The 23,527-nt window shown below is 39.9% G+C and overlaps 1 protein-coding gene across 11 annotated transcripts in view; it reads left to right on the top strand.

The window, feature by feature from the left end:
* The window catches only part of SIK3 (SIK family kinase 3), a 259,966-nt gene that overhangs the window by 151,714 nt on the left and 84,725 nt on the right, over positions 1 to 23,527 (top strand). For all 11 annotated transcript variants that reach the window (XM_032358640.1, XM_032358641.1, XM_032358638.1 and 8 more), the window contains exon 4: positions 18,342 to 18,503. In XM_032358640.1, coding sequence (XP_032214531.1) covers positions 18,342 to 18,503 — 162 coding nt within the window. The remainder of the gene's footprint in view (positions 1 to 18,341; positions 18,504 to 23,527) is intronic.

Raw genomic sequence — 23,527 nt, 5'->3', positions numbered from 1 at the left:
TTGATTTTGGCCATTCTAACTGGTGTAAGGTGGTATCTCAATGTGGTTTTGATTTAAATCTCCCCGATGGCTAATGATGAAGAACATTTTTTCATGTGTGTTAGCCATTTGTATGTCTTCTTTGGAGAAGTGTCTGTTCATGTCTTCTGCCTATTTTTTGATGTGATTATCTGTTTTTTGAGTGTTGAGTTTGAGGAGTTCTTCATAGATCTTGGATATCAGCCCTTTGTCTATACTGTCATTTGCAAATATCTTCTCCCATTCCGTGAGTTGCCTCTTTGTTTTGTTGACTGTTTTGTTGACTTTTGTTTGTTGACTGTATAGAAGCCTTTTATCTTGATGAAGTCCCAAAAGTTTATTTTTGTTTTTGTTTCCTTTGCCTTTGGAGACATATCTTGAAAGAAATTTCTGTGGCCAGTGTCAAAGAGGTTACTGCTATATTCTCCACTAGGATTTTGGTAGATTCCTGCTTCATATTGAGGTCTTTTATCCATTTTGAGTGTATCCTTGTGTATAGTGTAAGAGAATGGTCAAGTTTCATTCTTCTATACATAGCTGTCCAATTTTCCCAGCACCATTTATTGAAGAGACTATCTTTTTTCCACTGGATATTTTTTCCTGCTTTGTCAAAGATTATTTGACATAGAGTTGCAGGTCCATATCTGAACTCTTTACTCTGTTCCACAGGTTTATGTGTCTGTTTTTGTGCCAGTACTATGCTGTCTTGGTGATCACAGCTTTGTAGTAAAGCTTGAAATCAGGCAACATGATGCTCCAGTTTTGTTTTTCTTTTTCAACATTTCCTTAGCGATTTGGGGTCTTTTCTAGTTCCATACAAATGTTAGGATTGTTTGTTCCAGCACTTTGAAAAATGCTGGTGGAATTTTCATCAGGATGGCATTGAAAGTATAGATTTCTCTGGGCAGTATAGGCATTTTAACAATGTTTATTCTTCCGATCCATGAGCATGGAATGCTTTTCCATCTTTTTGTGTCTTCTTTAATTTCTTTCATGAGTGTTCTGTAGTTCCTTGAGTACAGATCCTTTACCTCTTTGGTTAGGTTTATTCCCAGGTATCTTAATGGTTCTTGGTACTATAATAAATGGAATTGATTCTCTAATTTCCCTTTCTATATTTTCATCATTAGCGTATAAGATACAACTGATTTCTGTGCATTGATTTTGTATCCTGCCACATTACTGAATTGCTGTGTGAGTTCTAGTAGTTTGGGAATGGAGTCTTTTGTGTTTTCTGTATAAAGTATCATGTCATCTGTGAAGAGAGAGAGTTTGACTTCTTTACCAGTTTGAATACCTTTTATTTCTTTTTGTTTTCTGATTGCTGTTGCTTGGACTTCTAGTACTATGTTGAACAACAGTGGTGAGAGTGGGCATCCTTGCTGTGTTGCTGATCTCAAAGGAAGGCTGTCAGCTTTTCCCCCTTGAGAATGATATTTGCTGTGGGTTTTTCATAGATAGATTTTATGAAGTTAAGGAATGTTCCCTCTACCCCTATACTTTGAAGAGTTTTAATCTGGTTTTTTGTCAAATGCTTTTTCTGAGTCAATTGAGAAGACCATGTGGTTCTTTTCTCTTATTGATTTGTATTATCACATTGATTGATTTGCAAATGTTGAACCACCCTTGAATCCCAGGGATAAATCCCACCTGGTCAGTACTGTTGGATCCTGTTTCCTAGGATCTTGCTGAGAATTTTGGCATCCATATTCATCAGGGATGTTGGCCTGAAGTTCTCCTTTTTAATGGGGTCATTGCCTGATTTGAGGATCAGGGTAATGCTGGCTTCATGGGAAGAGTCTGGAAGTCTTCCTTCTGTTTCTATTTTTTTTTTTTTTTTTTTTAAGATTTAGAGATCTCTAAAGATTTAGAGATCACAGAGATCTCAGGTAGGCAGAGAGGCAGGCAGTGAGAGAGGAAAGGAAGCAGGCTCCCTGCTGCGCAGAGAGCCCGATGCGGGGCTTGATCCCAGGATCCTGTGATCATGACCTGAGCCGAAGGCAGAGGCTTTAACCCACAGAGCCACCCAGGTGCCCCTGTTTCTATTTTTTGAAACAGCTTCAGCAGAATAGGTGTTATTTATTCTTTGAATGTTTGGTAGAATTCCCCAGGGAATCTGTCAGGTTCTGGGTTCTTGTTTTTTGGGAGGTTTTTGATGACTGCTTCAATCTCATTACTAGATATTGGTCTATTCAGGGTTGTCAGTTTCTTCCTGTTTCAGTCGTGGAAGTTTATAGGTTTCCGGTAATGCATCCATTTCTTCTAGGTTGCTTAACTTATTGACATATAACTGCTGATAATAATTTCTGATGATTGTTTCTATTTACTTGGTGTTAGTCACAATCTCTCCCCTTTCATTCATAATTCTATTAATTTGGGTCCTCTCTCTATTCTTTTGGATTAGTGTGGCCATTGGTTAATCGATCTTACTAATTCTTTCAAAGAACCAGCTTCTAGTTTCATTGGTGTGTTCTACTGTATCTCTAGTTTCTAACTCATTGATCTCTGCTCTAATCTTGATTATTTCCCTTCTTGTGCATGGGGTTGGCTTAATATGTTGTTGGTTTTCCAGTTCTATAAGGTGTAAAGAGAGCTGATGTATTTGGGGTTTTTCAATTTTTTTGAGTGAGGCTTGGATGACTATGTATTTCCCCTTAGGACCGCCTTTGCTGTATCCCATAGGTTTTGGACCAATGTGTCTTCATTCTCATTGGTTTCCATGAATTGTTGAAGTTCTTCTTTGATTTCCTGGTTGATCCAAACATTCTTGAGCAGGATGGTCTTTAGCTTCCAAGTGTTTGAATTCCTTCCAAACTTTTTCTTGTGGTCAAGTTCCAGTTCTAAAGCATTGTGATCTGAGAATATGCAGGGAGTAATCTCAATCTTTTGGTATTGGTTGAGCCCTGATTTGTGACCCAGTATGTGGTCTATTCTGGAGAAAGTTCCATGTGCGCGCAAGAAGAATGAATATTCTGTTGTTTTAGGGTAGAATGTTCTGTATGTATCTATGAAGTCCATCTGGTCCAATGTGTCATTCAGAGCTCTCATTTCTCTATTGATTTTCTGCTTGGATGATCTATTACCGAGAGTGGTGTGTTAAGATCCCCTACAATTGATGTATTCATATCAATAGGACTCTTTATTTTAACAGTTGGCTTAGGTATTTGGCTGCTCCCATATTGGGAGCATAAATATTTACAATTGTTAGATCTTCTTGGTGGATAGACCCTTTAAGAATGATGTAGTGTCCTTCTGTATCTCTGACTACAGTGTTCAGCTTAATATCTAATTTATCTGACATGAGAATCACCACCCCAGCTTTCTTTTGAGACCCATTGATGCTTCTCCATCCTTTCACTTTCAGTCTGGATGTATCTTTAGGTTCCAGGTGTGTCTCCTGTAGACAGCATATGGATGGGTCCTGTCATTTTATCCAGTCTGCAACCCTGTGCTGTTTTATTGGAGCATTTAGGCTGTTCACATTGAGAGTGATTATTGAAAGATAAGTTTTTATTAACATCATGTTGCCTATGAATTCCTTGTTTCTATACATTGTCTCTATAAATTTCTGTTCTTTGTCACTCTTGGGTTCTTTTTTCTTTTATAAAACCCCCCTTAATATTTCTTGTATTGCTGGCTTGGTGGTCACATACTCTTTTAAACCTTGCTGGTCTTGGAAGCTCTTTATCTCTTTACCCATTTTGAATGTCAGCCTTGCTGGTTAAAATATTCTTGGCTGAATTTTCTTCTCATTTAATGCCCTGAATATGTCTTGCCAGCCCTTTCTGGCTTGTCAGGTTTCTGTGGATGGGTCTGATGTTATTCTGATCACCTTCCTCTGTACATAAGGAATCTTTTCCCTCTACCTGACCTCAGAAGCTCTTGTCTAAAATTATGATTCGTGAGTTTCACAATCAAGTGTCTGGAGGTCTTTCTAGATTTGTTGGTCTTAGGGGGTGTCCTTTCTGCATCTAGGACAAGAACACTTGTTCCATTCCACAGATTGGGGAGATTTTCATCCAGAATTTGTTCAACTATATCTTTTAGTTTTCTCTCTTTCTCCACCCCCTCAGGCATCCCAATAATTCTGACGCTGGAACATTTCATGGCGTCATTTATTTCCCTACTTGTGTTTTCATGGTTTCTAAGCTGTTTGTTCCAGGCTTCCCCTTGATCCTTCTTTTCTATCAGTGTGTCTTCTAGATCACTAATTCTCTCTTTTGCCTCAGTTACCCTAGCCGTTATTTAGATTAGATTGGATCTCATTGATAGCATTTTTAACTTTTGCCAGATCGGCTCTCACTTCCGCCCTTAGAGATTCTATATTGTCACTATGGTCTTCTCCAACCCAGCCATTGCCTGGATAATTGTTACCCTGAATTCCCTTTCTGACATACTGTCTATGTCCATATCCAATAGTTCTGTGGCAGAGGGCACTGTCTCTGAATTTTTCCTCTGTTGAGTATTCCTCCTCCTAGTCATTTTGGTGAGAGGTGGTTGAGGGGATGTATAGCTGAATATATCAGCCATGATCCAGGCAAGGTGCACCCTACAGAAGCAGAGACGTCAGAGCAGAAACCAAGTCAGGAATCAGTGCGTGGGTGGGGACCTGAACTGTCACCGATGAGTTGCTGGATATGCGGTGTGGACAATGCTCAGAGCTCAAGTCTCTTGGTGGGGGCAGGGGCAGTCATAGAGGGGCTCTTTTGAGATGGATTTACCTCCAGAAACTCTATCAAACTCCCCCTCCCCCATTTACCTACTTTCTTTTCTCACCAGTCTTCCACATCTCAATAATGGTAACTCCATTCATCCAGTTGCTCACATCAAAAACATCTCTAGGGTCACACTTAATTTTTCTTTGCTCACATCTTGTGCCAAAACTATCAGTAAATCTTGGTGATTCTACCTTCAGACTGCAGGCTGAATTCAGTCACCATTTCTATGAGTGCCAGCCTGGTCTAGGTCATAGTCATCTGCTGTGATTGTTGTAGTAGACTTTAACCAGTGTCCCTAAGTCTGATGTGATTCTGCTATTGCAGTGAGAGTGATTCTTTAAAAAATGAAAGTGAAATCTTTCCACTCGGCCATTTCTGTTGTCTTTCCCATCTATTTAGAATAATGCGTGTTCCTTTATGTGGTCAGTGAAACTCTCTATACTCTGGTCTCCAGCTGCATCTCTGACCTCAGCTCCCAGAACTCTGCCCTTTTTCACACTGGCCTTTATTTTTTGTTCCTTAAACTCTCTGGTGTGTTCTCACATTAAGTCCTTCATATATTCTATTCCTTCTTCCTGAAATACCCTTTTCCCAGATACCTACACTGCTCTCCCATTTCTTTCAGCTCTCTTATAAAATGTTACCTTATTAGCTAGATCTCTGCCAGCCATGCTATCTAAAATCTCACTTTTTCTGCTGACCCACTGCTCTGTATCTCCTTTCTTGCTTTATTTTCCTTCTTGGTTCTTATCAACAAGGACCATATATGAGATTAAACTTTGTACATTTTGAGCCTTGCTAAATCTCTAGTACTTAGAATAGTGCCCGTAGAGGATACCTGCTTAGTCAATATTTATTGATCAGTTGGATGAAAGACTAAGTGACTGAAAGAATGTCACTAGATTGCAGATTGTAGCATTCGAATTCTATGCATCGGCGTCTTCATTGCTTCACACAGTGTCTAACATACAGTAAGCACTCAGTATAAATGATTTCATTGTGTTGCAAAGAAGTATAATCAAGTCAAAATGGAATTTTCTTGTTATTTCATAACACATTTTAGTTAATGAGTTTTTGATGTGGGAAAAAAATATCTTTTCGTTATCTGGACGACTGCGGAGAAAGATATTGAAGATTATGAATTCTAAGAAGTTTAATAGGCTCCAGTAAGTGGTCATTGAATGAATATTTATTACTCATTGATTTGATTTGTTGAAATGATTATTGGATACTATTCAGAACTATATTACAAATGGGCAGCTGTGACAGTGTGGGTGTGTTTAATTTTACAAACAGAATGGAGAAACTGGTTAGTTTGGCAAACCACTAAACTCAGAATTTAAAACTTCCACAGTATGATTTCTTTAGATATATATCCCCAAACTTCCTATTTGAGACCATGAAGTCATAAATCCAGTATTTTATCAAGAGAAGTTTCCTGAATACCAGGCAGAACTCAGGGGCATTCATAATAAAATATTAACAGCAGTTTGTTGAAGTGTGTATGATTTATTATGGATATTCTTGGCACCTTAAAAATAACACTTCCTAATGGTGCCAACATGTATGGAACCTAGAACTTCTCAGAAAGCCATCTATTTATGCTGCAGGACACTCAGAGACTGACCAGTTGGGCAGAGCATAGGAGAGACTGACTTGTATGACCATGCCTACCAGATGTTATGCGTTTCTTATGTGTTATCTTAGGACCTTCTACTTGTTTGAGAACATCATCACATTTGTTTATTTGAACACACTGCTACAAGCTGGGTTTGTGTTTTGTTTATAACTTGTTTTTAATATTTAATCCTTATGACCTTCTATATATCTTTACAACTAAAATACTATTTACCCACCGAATTATTTACTCCCTTTGGCTATAAAAACTAGCAGTTTTCTAAGGCTTTGCTGACAGAAGCAAATAACTATCTCTCTGAACTTTGTTTAATCACTCTGAGTTAAGACATTTAACTTCTGTCTCCACCCCAATTAATTTTCCATTCATTCTTCTTTATTTTGGGGTTTTGTTTTATTAATATCAGCCATGACTTTAGCATTTATGTTTGCAACCTGCCCCAGATGGATGAAGAAGCCACCTTTGCTTCTTGCCTCAAAACGTAGTTTGATGACCTTACTTTACTGGTAAACATCCATTCACGGTTGCGTGATTGCCCGGCCCATTCTACCATTATACAAAAATAAGTGCCCCCAAGAATTAGCAAAATATTTTTGCTGCTTTTAATATATGCAAGTCCCAAAGGAATATGTTTGCCTGGCTCCTTTATTAATATTTTTTTCTGAGGGTTTTTTGAACTGTTTTTTTCCTGACCTTCTTTGGAAAATGCAGTTTCTCTGATAAAGTGAAACTACTAGAAAAATTAAGAATATTTTAATCATAATATTTAGAAATTAACTTTTTATATAAGGAGAGTTTTTAATCACATAATATGGAATTAGTGCATTATATTTTGGTGTGCTTTCAAACTTTGATGTCCTGAAGATATTTTCTGGTCTGGGGTGTGTGTGTGTGTGTGTGTAAGAGAGAGATTGAGATTGATCCCACTTTTATTTATTTATTTTTTAGAGAGGGAGAGCACAGTGGGAGAGGAGGGACACAGAGAGAGGAAGAGAGAAAATCTCAGACAGCCTCCATGTTCTGAGCCAAAATCAAGAGTCGGATGCTTAGCTAACTGAGTCGTCTGGGCTTCCTTGACTGATTCCATTTTTAAAGCCATTATGGTGAAATATGCATAACATACAGTATACCGTTGTAACCATTCTAAGTGTGCAGTTCAGCAGCATTAATTATGTTCATGTTACTGTGCTACCATCATCACCGTCCATTCACAGAACTCTTTTTGTCTTGCAAGACTCAAAGTCAGTGTCTGTTAAACACTAACTTTACATTTACCCATTTCCTGGCCCTTGGCATCCCCATTCTGTGTTCTGTCCATATGAATTTGACTATCCTAGGTAGTTCCAACAAGTGGAATCATACAGTATTTGTCCTTCTGTGACTGGCTTGTTGCACTCTGCATGATGTCCTAAAGGTTCATCCATGTTGTTGTATGTGTCAAAATTTCTTTCCTCTTTAAGGCTGAGTAATATTCCATTGTGTGTTTGTACCACTTTTTGTCTCTCCATTTATCCAGGATGGATTCATGGGTTGTTTCCACCTTTTGGCTATGGGACATAATGCTGTTATGAACACAGGTGTACAAATGATAGATTCCATTTCTAAAAGCTTTTTAATACAAGCATTTTCAAATGTAAGAGGGAAGAGAACAGTATAATGAACTCTGTTCATTATATATTGTTCATTATATATTGTTATATATAACTCTGTTCATTAGATATTGTGCTCGTCACCCAGTTTTGACAACTATCAACATGTGCTACCATGTTTCAGCCGAAACATGTGCTGTTTTTGTTTCATCCTTTCCCCCACTTTTCTTTGTTAAAAGTATTTTAAAGAAATCATTATAATTTCATTCATAAATATTTAATGTTTTCTTTTATATATAAGAACTTTAGGAAACATAACCATAATACCTATCTCAAGGTTGTTAATCCTATCTTTTTCTGTGTCAGCTGTTAAACCTATCTAATAAATTCTCAATTTCAGGTGTTTTGCTATTTTAGAATATAAGATTACATATGTATATAAATATTCTTTTTAAAGATTTATTTATTAGAGAAAGAGAGTATGGGAGCAGGCAGGCAGAGCACGAAAAAAGAGTCTTTTTTTTTTTTTTAAAGAGTTTTTTTTTTTTTTAAGATTTTATTTATTTATTTGACAGAGAGAGATCACAAGTAGGCAGAGAAGCAGGCGGGGGGAGTGGGGGAAGCAGGCTCCCGCTGAGCAGAGAGCCCGATGCGGGGCTCCATCTCAGGACCCTGAGATCATGATCTGAGCCGAAGGCAGAGGCTTTAACCCACTGAGCCACCCAGGCGCCCCAGGAAAAAAGAGTCTTAAGCAGATTCTGTGCAGAGCATGGAGCCCAACACAGGGCTCAGTCCCAGGACCCTGAGATCATGACCTGAGCCGAAACCAAGAGTTAGACACTTAGCCAACTGCACCACCCGGGAGCCCTAGATTATATATATTTTAGATTCTGGTTTTCCCTTGACATATTCTATCTTTTCATCCTTTTTGTATGTCTTTTCCTTTGTTTTCTTTAACATATTAATTGTAGCCATTTGAACTCCTTGCTAACTCCAGTATGAGAGTCATCTTTGGTTCTGCTCCTACTGACTTTAATCTCTTGACTATTAGTTACTTTTCCTGCTTCTTCCCATGTTTAGTAATTTTTTGTTGTTTGCTACATATTATGGGTGACATGTTGTAGAGACTCTGGATTATGTTGTCTTTTGTGATGTTGAGTCTGTTCTGGCAGGAAGTTAAATTACAGAGGGATCAACTTGGTCATGTTGAGGGTTGCCTGTAGGCATTGTTATGGTGGTTTTATGAGTTTTGCCCTTATTCCTAAGGTGTTGTCTTCGGGGGTCTCAACTGAGTACCTACATTAGGTCTCTCCTTATAAGCTGAATTTGAACTCCAGCATCTCCTGAATGCTGTGCAACATCTAAAAATTTCTCTTTAGCTTTCATTCTCCCATCAGTTTTTCTATTAGACCTCCCATAGTCTTACTTTGCACATGTGCACTTGGGGAGTTAGCCAAGGACCTGAGTGGATTTTCTTTCTTTTTTCTTTTTCTTTCTTTTCTTTTTTTTTTTTTCTTTTTTAAGATGCTGTCTATTTATTTGAGACAGAGAGAGTGAGAGAGAGCATGAGGGGGAGAAAGTCAGAAGGAGAAGCAGACATCCCATGGAACTGGGAGCCGGATGCAGGACTTGATCCCGGGACTCTGGGACCATGACCTGAGCCGAAGGCAGTCGCTTAACCAACTGAGTCACCCAGGCGCTCCCTGAGTGGATTTTCTGTGCTAATTGTTGGTATTCCTCCTCCTGCCACCCAAGTTCTAGCTGCCTTAGTAGCCCCTAATTCTGACCTCTTTCCTCTACCCTATCCTCCTGTTTGCTTGGGCTCTGTCTCCCTAGGTTGTGGTTTGGGGTGAATATGGGGTTCACCTCTTGTACTTTCTTTCTCTCAAGAATCATAATCTTTTGCTGATTATTGTCCAATGTCTGCAAACCGTCTGAATTTTATAGGTGGTTAAAGTGGGAGAGTAAATGGAGCATCAGTTACTCTTTCATAATCAAAACTAAAGCGTACAATACCACTTTTACACCCAACAAAATTAACTATTTTTTTTTTTTACCTATAAGCATGGCATGTTTAATTTTCTCCTTTTGTCTCGTAACATCTTTCTATTTTTTATTTTTATTTTTTTAAAGAGTTTATTTATTTATTTTGAGAGAGAGAGCACATAGCACTAGAATGAGTGAGCACAAGTAAGGGGCAGATACAGAGGCAGAGGGAGAAGCAGGGTCCCCCCTGAGCAGGGATCCTGATGTGGGGCTCGATCCCCGGATCCTGGGATCCTGACCTGAGCCAAAGGCAGACACTTACCAACTGAGCCACACAGGCGCCCAGTCATAACATCTTTTTATAGTTTGCTTAAGCCATGATGCAGCAAAGTCTATACATCCATTAAGTTGATAAGCGTCTCCAATTTTTAATCACTTGTAACAACCCTAACCCTCTCTTGCCAACACACACTTACTTTCTGTGCCTTCTATTTGTTGAAGAAACTAGATCATCCTGTAAAATTTCCCACGTTATGGATTCGGGTCCTCCTTGTGCCACTCAGCACATTCCCCTAGTTCACTATGTTTTGTAAAGTGGTTTGGTTAAACACAGGCCAGTGTAGGGGTAACGGGGGCAAGAATACTACGTCTTCCTATTATAGCATCTCAGGAGTTGTGTAATGTCTGGTTTGCCCACTTGTAGTGAGGTATACAGTGATGTATACAGTTTTATAAAGTTCTTACAAAGTGTCCCATCAACCTTTGACCTGATGTTTTAGCCACTCTTCTTATTTAGCTGCTTAGGCATATATTTCATTAGAAGTTGCAAAAGGGTGATTTTCTGTTCTCTCATTCTTTCTGTATTTGTTAGCTCTAGTTCTTTTGTAAAGAACGTTGCTTATAAACTATTTAGAAACTATAATAAAGGCAAAATAAGTGCTTGATTCTTTTCATTCGTGCTAAATTTCAGAATTATGCATTGGTACCCTATCAGTCTCCAGTGGTGACCAAAAAAAGTTGATTTTATTGGTAATATCATTACAAATTTAGGAATTTTAATACATTTCATGTCTTTCAGTCCCTTGAGTTGTTACTCTTTTGGTGTTTAAATTATTCCACTTAGCCACGGGATCCTCTTTAAGTTGACTCCTGTGTCCTTTTGACATGATCACAGTAGTCTTTGATAGCTTCCTTGCTTTTAGGTAAGATATCACAGGCTTACCCTGAACATCTCTTGTCTCCGACCTGGAATCAAACATGTCTCCTAGGAGCTGTGGTTCTTTCAAGTGGAAAATAGCACGTAGAGACCAGAATCTGTGCCCTCAGGATACTTATTACTGCTACGGGACTGTCATTGCTTAGAGGCCTTTTCAGGGACAGAGGTAGGAAATATGTATTTTTTTTATATAGAGGAAAGTAAAGGGGAGTCTGTACTAACATTCCAGTTGAACTTAAGATTTCAGCATTTTTAACTTCTTGAATATGATGTATTTAGATCTTGTTTGTCTTAAGCTAAAAATTGTGGTTCCAAATGACTTTAGCCTAATTATGTATTTGATATGAGAGAATGGGGGCAAAATTGATTCAAAGCAATTTCAATATTAAGGAGACTGGTTCTTTTTGTCCTTAGGATATATCCCATTAACATAAAATACTGTGTGTGTCACTTAAAACAAGTATTCTCTGATAGGTTATGTCATAGCTTAATTCACAGCTATGTTCACCTTTATTCAGTTTGGTTTCAAATTTTAGAAATTACCATTTCTTCTGTTTGATTCAGTTTTGAATTGTTTGAGTTATTTAAGACATTACGTGTTTCCAAGGTTAAAGCTATAAAAGAGGGTACGTTCAGGAGAATCTAGCTTCCACCCCTTTCTCATCCCCATATAAGTAATCATTTTTAGAAAATTTTCCTTTAAGGGATGCCTGGTGGCTCAGTCGGTTAAACGTCTGCCTTCAGCTCAGGTCATGATCCCAGGGTCCTGGGATGGAGCCCCGCATCAGGTCTTCCTGCTCAGTGGGGAACCTGCTTCTCTCTCTGCCTATTGCTCTTCCTACTTATGTGCTCTCTCTCTTTCTCTCTCTCACTGTCAAATAAATGAAAGAAAATTTACTTCTCTCTTCCTGTAAACAGAAGCACACAGTACATATTTTCCTATACCTTACAGGGATTCACAGATAGAAACCCATCCATAGGCCAAGAAGGCCTAGTTCAAAAGGGAAGACACACATGTTAAATAATTGTAATACAATTGACGTTATAGAAATATATAGAATAAAGGCCATTAGACACAAATTATGCAGCATATTCTTCTAGGGTGGGTGAGTAGGTTAGGAAGAGCGTCAGATAAATGACCTTTGAGATGGTTTTCAAAGAATGAGCTTGATTTGGAGCCTGCAGATTATATTAGGAATGAGGGAATAACCTCTATATTGCAAACTTAGCCAACCCACATTTGCTAGTGTATGGGTATGGGCGTAGCGTGTGAAACATTTGCACTACATAAGAAATGTCTGAACAACATTCTTGGAAGGCCTTTTGGAATATATGGGATTCCGTTTCCTAGGCTGCCTGGGCTTGATGCTTAGTCTAGAAGTATTTTTTTTAAGAAGCTGTAAGAAAACAAATCCTCTTTTATACATTAATCTGAAAGGACTTCATATTGGAAGAATAGCCCGTTTTTGTTATAAAGACTGAACATAAACAGGCTTAGTTTATAAACTTAGTTTAGTGGCAAAGTGAAGAGTAAAGAAACACGTTTTTATAAAAGTTTATAATCTTTTCTCTGGTTGATAGTCCTTGAGTTAACCTGTAATTATGAAGCATCGATTATATGGAGAACATTCTTTTGCATGTAGTAAGGAGGCATAGGAAACAACGGAAATAATTCTAGTTTAAAACTTAAAGAGCTAAGGCATATCTTGTGACTGTAAGCGTTTCACAAAGAAATTGTGTTTTCTCAAGACTTTGAAGGAAAATGCTTAATTTACTTGGGATAGACAGAGGGCAAGAGAGTGTGCTTTTTGTTGTTAGATCTGCAGGAACACTCACTAATGAGAAACTCACAAGTCATTCCATATCTCGAGTACTGTGGTCGCTCCATGAGCATACACTTGGTAGAATGACATACGACTGGACTCATGTGGTACCTGTGTCACATTCTAGGTTTTGATGTTGTTCTAGCATTAGGTAAGATTTGACCATTGTGGACAGAGGGTACAAGGGCTCTGTCCATACTCTCTTTGCAACTTCCTGTGAGTCTGTAATTATTTCAAAGTAAAAAGTTTTTAAAAGTTTATTACTTGGGCAGTTGTTTTGAGAGTGTGTCGCAGGGGGCCAAGGACAGAATCAGGGGTACTAGTTAGGAGCAGGAGGACAAACTATTACAGTGATTCAGGAGGGAGATAATGGCTTTTGGGCTAGGTTGCTGTCCTGAGGGTGGGTTGGAGATGGAGTGAGGGCTAGTTGAATTCTGGATGTATTTTGAAGGTAGAGCTAATAAAATCTGCTGACGGATTGGATGTGGGTGTGGGGGAAAGAGAATGGAGTGACAACAAGAGTTTTGGAAGCCTGAAGAAAAAAGATATCAATAAGAAGCAGCAACAAGTCAAGAAGTTTGGTGTGAGGTGGTTGAGTTCTTGGCAAGGAAAACAAAGTAGCAAACCTCCTTCCTCCAGTCCGGAGCAACTTGAGGCGTGCACCGGTCTGCGTGGGTTAGGGACGGTATGACACTCGCGCGAGTGCACTCTCGTTAACCTGCTCTCCCAGGCAGCTGAGTTCTCTTGGCCTCGCCCTGGCTCTTTTGGAAAGAAGCATTTGTTTGATAAACAGGAAGTCGTTTCCATGGGTGTAGAAAGAAGAAATGATAGACGTGAGTGGCAAAGCACAGAGCTGCCAGCCGTGATTAGCTTGGATGGGTAGAAGTGTTCTCAGGTGGCCTCCTAAGCTTAGCCCACAGCCACTCCCCCGTTTCTGGACTGGGCTATTTCTTTATTATGAAAAATGAAAAGTTCCTGCCCTCTTGTGTGATCTGCTGTCAGGATATGTTCATTTTCAGCTGGTGTTTTGGATCACTTAGAGTCGTAGACTTAGCAGACAAATGGAGACACTGTCTGTTTAGAGTGGAAAAGTGACTTATTTTAAGAAGTGTTGGCTCCCCACCCCCAGTAGTGGCATGGCTCTGACACTCCAGTGAAGCTGGTCGAGGGAAGTTAAGACCGCCTTAGATGTGTTTTTGCTCTTTGAAAGGTCAGAATCTAAATGTACCACAAGATATTTCTTCCTGAGTCGGATTAGGCCAACATCACAAGCTGGGAATTCTGAAGCAAATTTTATACATGTGCTCGCTCTGATACTTTTAAACTTTGGAATTCATTCCCTCCCCTTCTAAGAATTCTACTCGTGAGGAATATACATCCCTGGGTATCACTGGCTTTTTCCTGTTTCATGAGGAAGAGCCAATAAAAAAGATTAAAGAAGTCCGGTGCCAAGTGATGGATGGTGATTGCAAAGTGAGAAAGACAACTTTGACTCCTTCCTTTTGCTAAGAGCTTGAAACAGGAGACCCATTTTCTCTCCTTTGACTGCCCCCTCATCCTTGTCTTGACTGAAGGGGTTGGAGTGGAGCTGTGATAGAGAAAAACTTGAAAGTTTGCCCCAGAGGTAGAGGGGCTGCTAAGTAGATAAGTAGTGAATCCGTGAAGGGGGGCGTCCTGTGTTGGGGTTGGTGCATGGCGGGTGTAAACTGGTGAGTGGCTGGGCGCAGAGGGCGGGGGCCAGACTGCCATGTGGGAAGTTGGGGATGGAGGATGGGGTATATACAGTGCATAGGATATATAGTATGTATATTCTTCTATGCGGTATGTAGGAGAACTAGCTCACTGAGCTCCTTGGAAGAAGGTAGAACCATTTTTTAGCATTCCTTGAAACTGACGTTTATCCCAACAAGATTCAGAATGTATTTTAAGAAACTTTGACTGTTGGACTCCTGGGTGACTCCATTGGTTAAGCAACTGTCTTTGGCTTAGGTCATGATCCTGGAGTCCCAGGATTGAGTTCCACATTGGGCTCCCTGCTCAGCAGGGAGTCTGCTTCTTCCTCTGCCCCTCGCCCCTCTCATGCTCTGTCTGTCTGTCTGTCTGTCTCTCTCTCTCAAATAAATAAATAAAATCTTAAAAAAAAAAAAAAAAGAAACTTTGTCTTTTGAGTGGTTCAGGAGCCTGTTTGTTCCATGTGCCTTCTGAAATGACCCCAGGATTTATTCAAATGCTGTGACTTTGGGTTAAGGCCAGGCTGGGCGACTGCTCTGGGTTTCTTTGCTGGAAGTTAAATGCTGCATCTGAGCTCGCAGAAGTTTTGCTGCCTGCCTGTAGGGCACACAGGAACATAAAGCAGCCATTTGTCCGCGGGCAGCTGAAAGGCAGCTTGAGCGGGGGACTGGAAACCGCTGCAGGCTGCCGGCTTCCTGGCACACCCACCAGCCCCCGTAGGTTTACTCGGAAAGCAGACGACCAGGCATGGGGTGGCGGTGGCAGCCGTCCTGAGACAGGCAGAAATAAAGGCAGAGTTTGAACGGTCTGAACGATGCGGAGCTGCTAAGACAGCTGTGTCTTGGGACAGGAGCACGAAGCTCCCGAAGCGGAGAAAACACGAGCAGCAAACACAGTCACTAAGAAAAACAAGATCCGATGCTTGCAGCCAGCACTTTAGAAAAGCGATTTGTATATCTTTGTATTCATAACTGTAGGGATACTGTAGGCGTCTTTGAGAAAATACTGTACAGCTTCAGCTCCTCTCCCCAGGCTGCTGCTATCACAAATGCCTTTTAACCAGAACCATGTAACAGAAACTCTGGGTGTATGTAATAATTACCTTCAGGCACTCTGAATTTTGACGAACCTCAGATCTATTAGCCAAACGCTTGAATATCCTCTGTATAATACTGAGTGGGCCTTTTTAAAAACAGCTTTTTAAATGTCTTTGAAAGTTAAAGTTGTATCATACAGGATAACTCTTCATCATAGTACAAGTTTATTCCCAAATAGACTCTCCTTTCTTTGGCCACAGTGTGTAACAGGGTTTATTTCTGTTCAGCAGATCAAGAGGTGGGGATATTGGCAGTATAAATGATTTGTCCAAGGACAGCCAGCGTGTCACTGTGGAGATAAAACAGGACGAGGCTGCATTCCACCAGCTCCTGGCCTCTGTAGCAAGTTTGAGAACTTTCCAATCATTTTAGGAAAACAAAGTACTTAGAAAATATAAAGAGGTTTTTTTTTTTAATAAAAGAAAATCACTTATTTTGGAAATCACGAAATTAATCATTCTGTTGTATTTAAGAAGCTCTTTGATGTGTTCTGGTAATTAGTATTTACTGCCAGACGAATGTCTCTTGGGCATTTTAATTAATGGGTGGCTTGGCCAAATGAGCTTCTGATGGTAAACCTTCATAAGGGTTTATTTTTATGTTTCTCAAGAATAGCTGTCTCTTCAAAGCCCTTTAATTAGACGAAGTTTAGCAGCTAAAACATATTATTAGAATAATTAGGCCTTGGGTTAAGAGGGATAGAGGGTCAAAGGTGCAGGTACTGTTAGAGAGAATGGCATCTGAAAAGAAAACCTAGCGTTGCACGTTTGATGGATGTCCAGTTCTTTAACAGCTTATATTAAGTGACTGTCCCTAGTTAGGGACTTTGTGTTGTTTAAAGTTCATTTGACAGATCTCACCAGAAGCATAAATACACCAGAGTGTGTGCTCATTTGTCACCACCTCTGAACTCCTAGAGAAAGTGGTATTCTAGTCCTTTCGACTTCTAAGCTGAACACTTCCTGTTCTCTCTCTCTTTTCCTACTAAATTGGTCCCCTCAACTATAATAAAGAATTGTTCTAGAGCAAAATGCTTCAAGAAACTGGTGTAGGAGCCACTGATAACACAAACAATTACAGTAATTCTGGGCCTTTCTTAATAATTTCAGTGATCCTATGAGACGTTGTTCTTAAGATTGCTGTAGGATTTGATCTCCAAAGTTGTATGCTCTTTGTGGTCAGAGTGTAGTTTGAATTATTTGAAAATCTGCTATGTAGGTGGATTGTCATTTGGCTCCCCTTCGTCACCTACTACCCCCATTTCTGTCCTAAGCCCTCAGTCTTGGTAGTTACTACTAGGGCATGTGTCTTAGGCCAGACTTTCTAAGAAGAGATCTATCCGACTGGTCCTGTCAGTGATTTCCATGGTGCCAGAACTGTTGGGTAAAGATTATTGAGACTATTCTTGATAAACAGTAATACACGTATTTTTATTGTCTGATTTTTTTTACTTTCCCACTATCTCCGGATTCTTAGGATGGCAAATGTGTTCTTTTCCCACCTAGAAGAGTTCATTTAAGGACGGGAAGTTTTTGAGTAGAGCGAGCTGTATTGCCAGTGTTTCTAATCCCATCAGCTGTTACGGTCTTGATATGTTATTAGTTAGACGAAGAACTGGGGTTTAGGATTCATTGGTTCAGTATAAACCTACTGCCAGTATTAGAAAAAATACTTAGTTTTATTGGTATTGGTAACTGGTAATTAATGGGTTTGGCTCTGGGTCTATCAGTTTATTTTTAAATATCGAAGATAGCTTGGTTTATAGTATCACAAAGCTCATCACATGGAAAATCTTTTGCTGTAGTTTAGTTAGCCACGTTGCCAATAAAATCATTTCACTGAAAGTGGTAGAAACTTGCCTTTGTTTTCTGTTATTGTCTATAAAAACTAATAACAATTTAAGAAATATGTGAGAAACACATAAATGCAGATGGATTTTATCTGGCATATTATTATGCACTCCAGAGTATAGTCACCAAATAAGTATATTTTATGTTAATCTGCAAAACTTTGAGAAAGCAGAAGAAAGATTAGCATACATGGGCTCCTATATAAAGCCATTTTCCGCCTTAGCAATGACTAACTTCTGTCTGCTCTTCTCCCAAAATGATTGATTATTGTGACTCTGTTTTTTGACTCACCCTTTAGCACAGGAAGTATTGCTGATTCTTATCTTCATGCATATGTTTGCTGTGTGTATGTAATCTCTTGCAATGGAGATAAGAGAGAGGAGGTGTTGAATGTGATGATTCTCCAAAAATGCCATCATAACCCTCAGAACTCCTTTCTCTTATGGTAGAGCATAGGTAGTCCTATGCATTCTCTCATGTGTGCTGAAAACGGTCTGGGGGCTGCTTGCTGGTGGGTTTCTGTAGATACAGACCAGAGCCTCAAGTGTTGCCATTTGTTTGTTTCACTTCCTCAGCTGTTCCTCTGGTGGCCCCTTGGCATCCCTCCTGGAGTCCACCTTTTGAAGCAATGGCCATGTGCAAACTGAGAACTGACTATGTGCTCTTCTTCACCGCAGACCACCTGGTGGCCCATGGCAGAATGGCAGAGAAAGAGGCCCGTCGGAAGTTTAAACAGATTGTGGCAGCCGTCTATTTTTGTCACTGTCGGAACATTGTTCATCGTGATCTAAAAGCTGAAAATTTGCTTCTGGATGCCAACCTGAATATTAAGATAGCAGGTGAGACGTGTGTTGAGGATGTGAAATGGGAACAAAAGACCTTTTCCTTCAAGGTTCTTAAGCAAGGGATTGTCTATTCTCTTCTATCCAGAAAGAGGTATTGGAAAATGAAAGAGGGGTGTGTGTGTGTGTGTGTGTGTGTGTGTGTGTGTGTGTGGCTTGAAAATTGATAAACTTTCAAAACACACTTACATTCTTTTTCCATGTAGTATTGCATAGAACTAGGCTGGGGAGGAAGAAGGGAAAGGGTTATATTTAAAATTCTCGTAGTTTGGTTAATAGTCCCTTTTGAATAATAAGGAATAGTCTAGAATAAAGTGGAGAGAACAACTGTAAGCTTGTATACCCTGCCAGCTTTACTTGAGGAGGCTGATTTATGTCACTGTTACAGACTGTAGTTTTGTGATAACTTAGGAAGAACAGATCTCACGTCAATTTAAAGGCAGTTGATCTCTTTGTGTCCTCGGATTTCACTCGTCTGCTCCTCTGACGGTGCCTAAAAACACTTGTCACTGCCTCTATTCCTACTTCAGTTTCAATAAACTATCAACATTTGCCTAACCAATACAAGCTCACCACCTATTGATAGAAGAAAGTGACTGCAGGCTAGACAGAAAGTATAAACATGAAAAGAAACCAGTTTTGTTTTCCAACAGTCTCAGTATTGTGCTCTGTGTCCCCCGTCTCACAGGTAGAAAGGGAAGGGGCGTCTCCTATGGAAAATTGAAGTACAGCTAAAATAGAATTGCCTTGAAAGTCAAGGTTAAAAGCAGTTCTAAGGACTTCCCTCCTTAAAAGGGTAGGAGTTGAGGGTTCAGATGTATGTTACATTACAGGTCAGAGTACCTTCGTGTATCCTTTCAAGGTGGTGAATATGGACTGTTTTGTGTAGATAAGTCTAGATAACTCTTTCCAGGCTCTCCTTTCACATCCTTGCAATGTCACCGAACTTTTTATTTATCTAAGTTCAGCTGGCGGATGCACTGTTGTGTGGTCCTTTCAGTAGTGGTAAGCTCCCTGAGTCCTGCGTTTGCCCAGTGCAAAGTAGACGGAAATTGATGCTTTCTGTATCTTCCCTAAAAATCACATTTTTCCTTTGTCTTTCTGTCTGCTTTATATTCTCCAAAGCTCTCTAGATGCTAGCAGTTCCCACACAAGTGGGTAGTGTGGAAAGACCCGGCAATTTCAGACCCTCTTTTGTAATTTTTCACCATAGCTTCAATTAAATTAATGGTAATAATGTCTAAGCGTCACAGTCGTTAAAAGTATAATAAGATGTTGCGTTAATTTCCTATTGTCGCTGTGACAAATGACCACAAATGTAGTATTAGAAACAATACAAGTTTATTATCTTACAGTTCTAGAGGTTGGAAATTTGAAATGAATCTTTTTTGTTCTTTCTCTTTTTTTAAACATTAATACACTTTTTATTTTAACCCCAGTATAGTTAACGTCCAAGGTTATATTAGTTGCAGGTACACAAGGTCATGATTCAGCACTTCTGTACATCCCTTAGGGCCCATCCTGAAAAAATACAGAATGCTTTACGAATTTGCCTGTCCTCTGTGGGCAGGGGCTGTGCTAACCCTGTTAGTGTGTGTGCTGCCAAAGCGAGCCCCCGAAATGAGCCTTCTGTGGGTAAAATCAAGCTGTTGGTAGGACCGGTTCCACCTGGAGTTTCTGGAGAGTCCATCCCTGGCTGGTTTCAGCTTCTGGAGGCCCCTGTACCCCTTGGTTCTGGTCCTTTCTTCACAGTGTTCCGCCTTGTGCTCCCATTGTCACGTCTCCCACTCCTAACCTGATCCTCTTGCTTCCCTCTCGGAAGGACCCTTGTGATTACATAGAACCCGCCCGGATAATCCAGCATGATCTGCCCATCACCTAGTTACATCTACAGAAGCCCCCTTTACCACGTAGGTACCACTTTCGCGGGGTCTGTGGATTAGGACTTGGATGTCTCTTGAGGGGCTTTTATGCAGCTTGCCACAGATGTGATCGTAGGGTTCTTTGGATTACTGATGAGGGTAGTAAGTTAAAAGAAGACCCTCATTTTCTTCTACAGTTTTGACCTTCACTCACCAAAGGTCAAAATTTTTTTAATGGTTCCTCAGTTCTTGATTTTGACTTTAGAACCATTTTGACTTAGTTCAGGGAGACTTGTGTGGCTCGTCGTTTTTGTATTGAGAAACCAAGTGTAAAAGCAGGGGTCAGTAGTAATTAAAACTAGAAATGCCCCTGACAAATACTTGGGTAAAGAGATTTTGAAATGATTTTCTTTGTTAATAGTTAAAACAAATCCACATAGTCACACGCTGAGTCTCCACCTGCTGGTGTGTAGTTACAGACTCTTGGGAATGCTGGTAGCCCGCTGTGCGCTCTCTGCATTAACACATAGGGGGAGATTTTTAAGGTCATTAACCCAAAGTCTACATTTTTATTATTTGTTTAGCCAAGAATAAATGAGCTGCTCTAGGCTGTGTCCTACTATAGTATCTGATGTTGTCTTTCTTCATGCGTTCTTTTTTTCATGCTGTCATTACCTTGTCGTTCCCCTGCTGCCACTGCCCGTCACCCCCCTTGCCTCAGTTTTGCTTTCCGTGGTTTCAGTTACCCATGGTCAACTGTGGTCTGGGGACGGGTAAGCCTCCTTCTGACGTATGGTCAGAAGGTCAATAGTAGCCTAACGTTAGGTCACAATGCCTGTGTCATTCCTGTCACTTCATCTCATCACGTAGACATTTTATCACCTCCCATCACCTCAAGAAGAAGAAGGTGACGATACGATATCTTTTTTTTTTTTCTAAATTTATTTATTTGACAGACAGAGGTCACAAGTAGGCAGAGAGGCAGACAGAGAGAGAGAGGGGGAAGCAGGCTCCCTGCTCAGCAGAGAGCCCGATGCGGGGCTCAATCCCAGGACCCTGAGACGATGACCTGAGCCGAAGGCAGAGGCTTAACCCACTGAGCCACCCAGGTGCCCCACGATAAGATATTTTGAGAGAGTGAGAGCCCATATGTGCATAACTTTCATCACAGTACATTGTTATAATTGTTCTATTTTATTATTTGTTATTGTTGGTCTCTTACTGTGCCTCATTCATCAATTAAACTTTATCATAGGTGTGTGTATAAAGGGAAAAATAGAGTGCATCTAGGGTTCGTACTGTTCAAACATGCACTGGGGGTCTTGGAACGTATCTCCTGCGGGTATGGGGGACTCCTGTCCTCAGTTTCCTCAATCATTGCCGGAACTCCCCTTCTTACACATAAATTAGGTAGAATTCCCATTCTCATATGCCAGGTCTTCTTTGAACTTAGTGGGTCAGTGGGAGAATCATGTCTAGTTGAAGCTGACCACGGCGTAACTAATTTTGGAGAGGAGGAATGGATAGCTCTGACAGAATAAGGTCAGATAACTAATGAAATCAACTTTTTATTCTAAAAGCTAAAAGTAACTTCAGGATTTCTAATCTTTTCAGTGGTCTTTTGATAAGTTATTATTAAATCTCAGTAAGAAGGAAACTGTTAGACATGAAAACAACACATGAAAGAGAAAAGAGTTTTGTTGTTTTATTTAAAATATTGTTAGTCTTAAACACCTCATTTCTAGAATCATCATATGTTAGTGTCAAATTAACGTGGAATTAATAGAAATTCAGTTTAGGAAATTTAAGAAATTCATGTTTTCCTTATGCCAGTGTTAACCTAAATGGTTGTTTTGTTTGATTTGGTTTGGTTTTTACCTAAATGGTTTTGATGAAAAGTGCATCCTGTTCAAACGTAGACGATGAATAAGGTGTCCTGGGAATGTTTGTGTTTACACTGATTCATTTTTACTTTTTAAATGAATTAATGGTTTACATTTAACGCCCCATACAGTAACAATCTGGTCATTAGAAAAGCCCATGCTAGCCTTCCTCAAGGGAGTGTGTGTTCCCTAGACGTGACAGGTACATTTCCTTTACAGATATTAAAAGATGCAGTGGTTTAAGTAGGAGTCTTCATGCTTACATTCTTGCCTCTGAATTTTTGTTCCAGTGCTATTTCTACAGAGAATGAAGCCCAGAAGAATAACTTGGTTTTCCTTTTGATTTTAGAATGGCAGTAACAAACCTGTCTTCTGTAGGATTATTTGAAAGATGTTTCTGTTCTTAGTAATCCAGAATAAACATTGATGGTTTTCAGAATAAAGAACTGTATTTCTGAAAGGCAAAGTTACCGAGTCTAGAACTAAAACTGTGTAGTGGTCATCCAAAAATGTATCTATTGTTAACAAAGGCTCTTTGCTCAGGTGTCATGGGAGAGAAAACAGAAGTGTAAGACATGACTCCTGCCCTAAAGAATTTATAGTCTATTTGGGCAGCAAATGCTTAGACCTTTGGAAAGTTATAAATAGCACCAAAATTACACGTGTGTGTGTGTGTGTGTGTGTGTGTGTGTGTGTGTGTGTGTGTAGCTCTTTACAAAGCATTTTCACATACATTATTTAATTTCATCATATTTGGCATTGTACACATAGCTTATTTAGAAAACATTAGAGCCTCCAAAATACACACCTTTAACTTTCCAGAACACTGAATTCCTTATAAAGAGGGCTCATGCACATCTCTTTCATGTAGAGAGTCTGGCTCCAGGAAAGAATAGGGTTCTTGGCCTCTCACCCTTTATTTTTCATGTCTCAGACACGTGAGGGTCCCCAGAGGAGCAAATGGAGGTGAGGGAGGCACAGCATGGCTGTCTCCGCATATAGCCCGCACCGCTGGGGGACAGCGTGTTCCACAGCGACCAAATTACACTTTGCTACAATAGAGGGGATGTTACAAGGCACGCCATGATTCATTATCACATTAATTATATAGTCTAATTACCACAGAAGTTCAGAGGATGAAGAAACCACTTTAGTTTGTAAAGTTCCATCAGACTGTGAATGCCACAGGGACGCTAACCGTATCCTGCTTAGTGTCTCATGCCCGTGGCCAAGGGCATGCTTGTTCGGTAGGAGGTGCTCAGCACTCTGTTGATCT

The sequence above is a fragment of the Mustela erminea genome, chromosome 9 (assembly GCF_009829155.1).
Source record: "Mustela erminea isolate mMusErm1 chromosome 9, mMusErm1.Pri, whole genome shotgun sequence".
In the NCBI taxonomy this organism is placed as follows: domain Eukaryota; kingdom Metazoa; phylum Chordata; class Mammalia; order Carnivora; family Mustelidae; genus Mustela; species Mustela erminea.
Note: the sequence above shows the minus strand (reverse complement) of the source record. Positions and strands in the feature narration are given on the sequence as shown.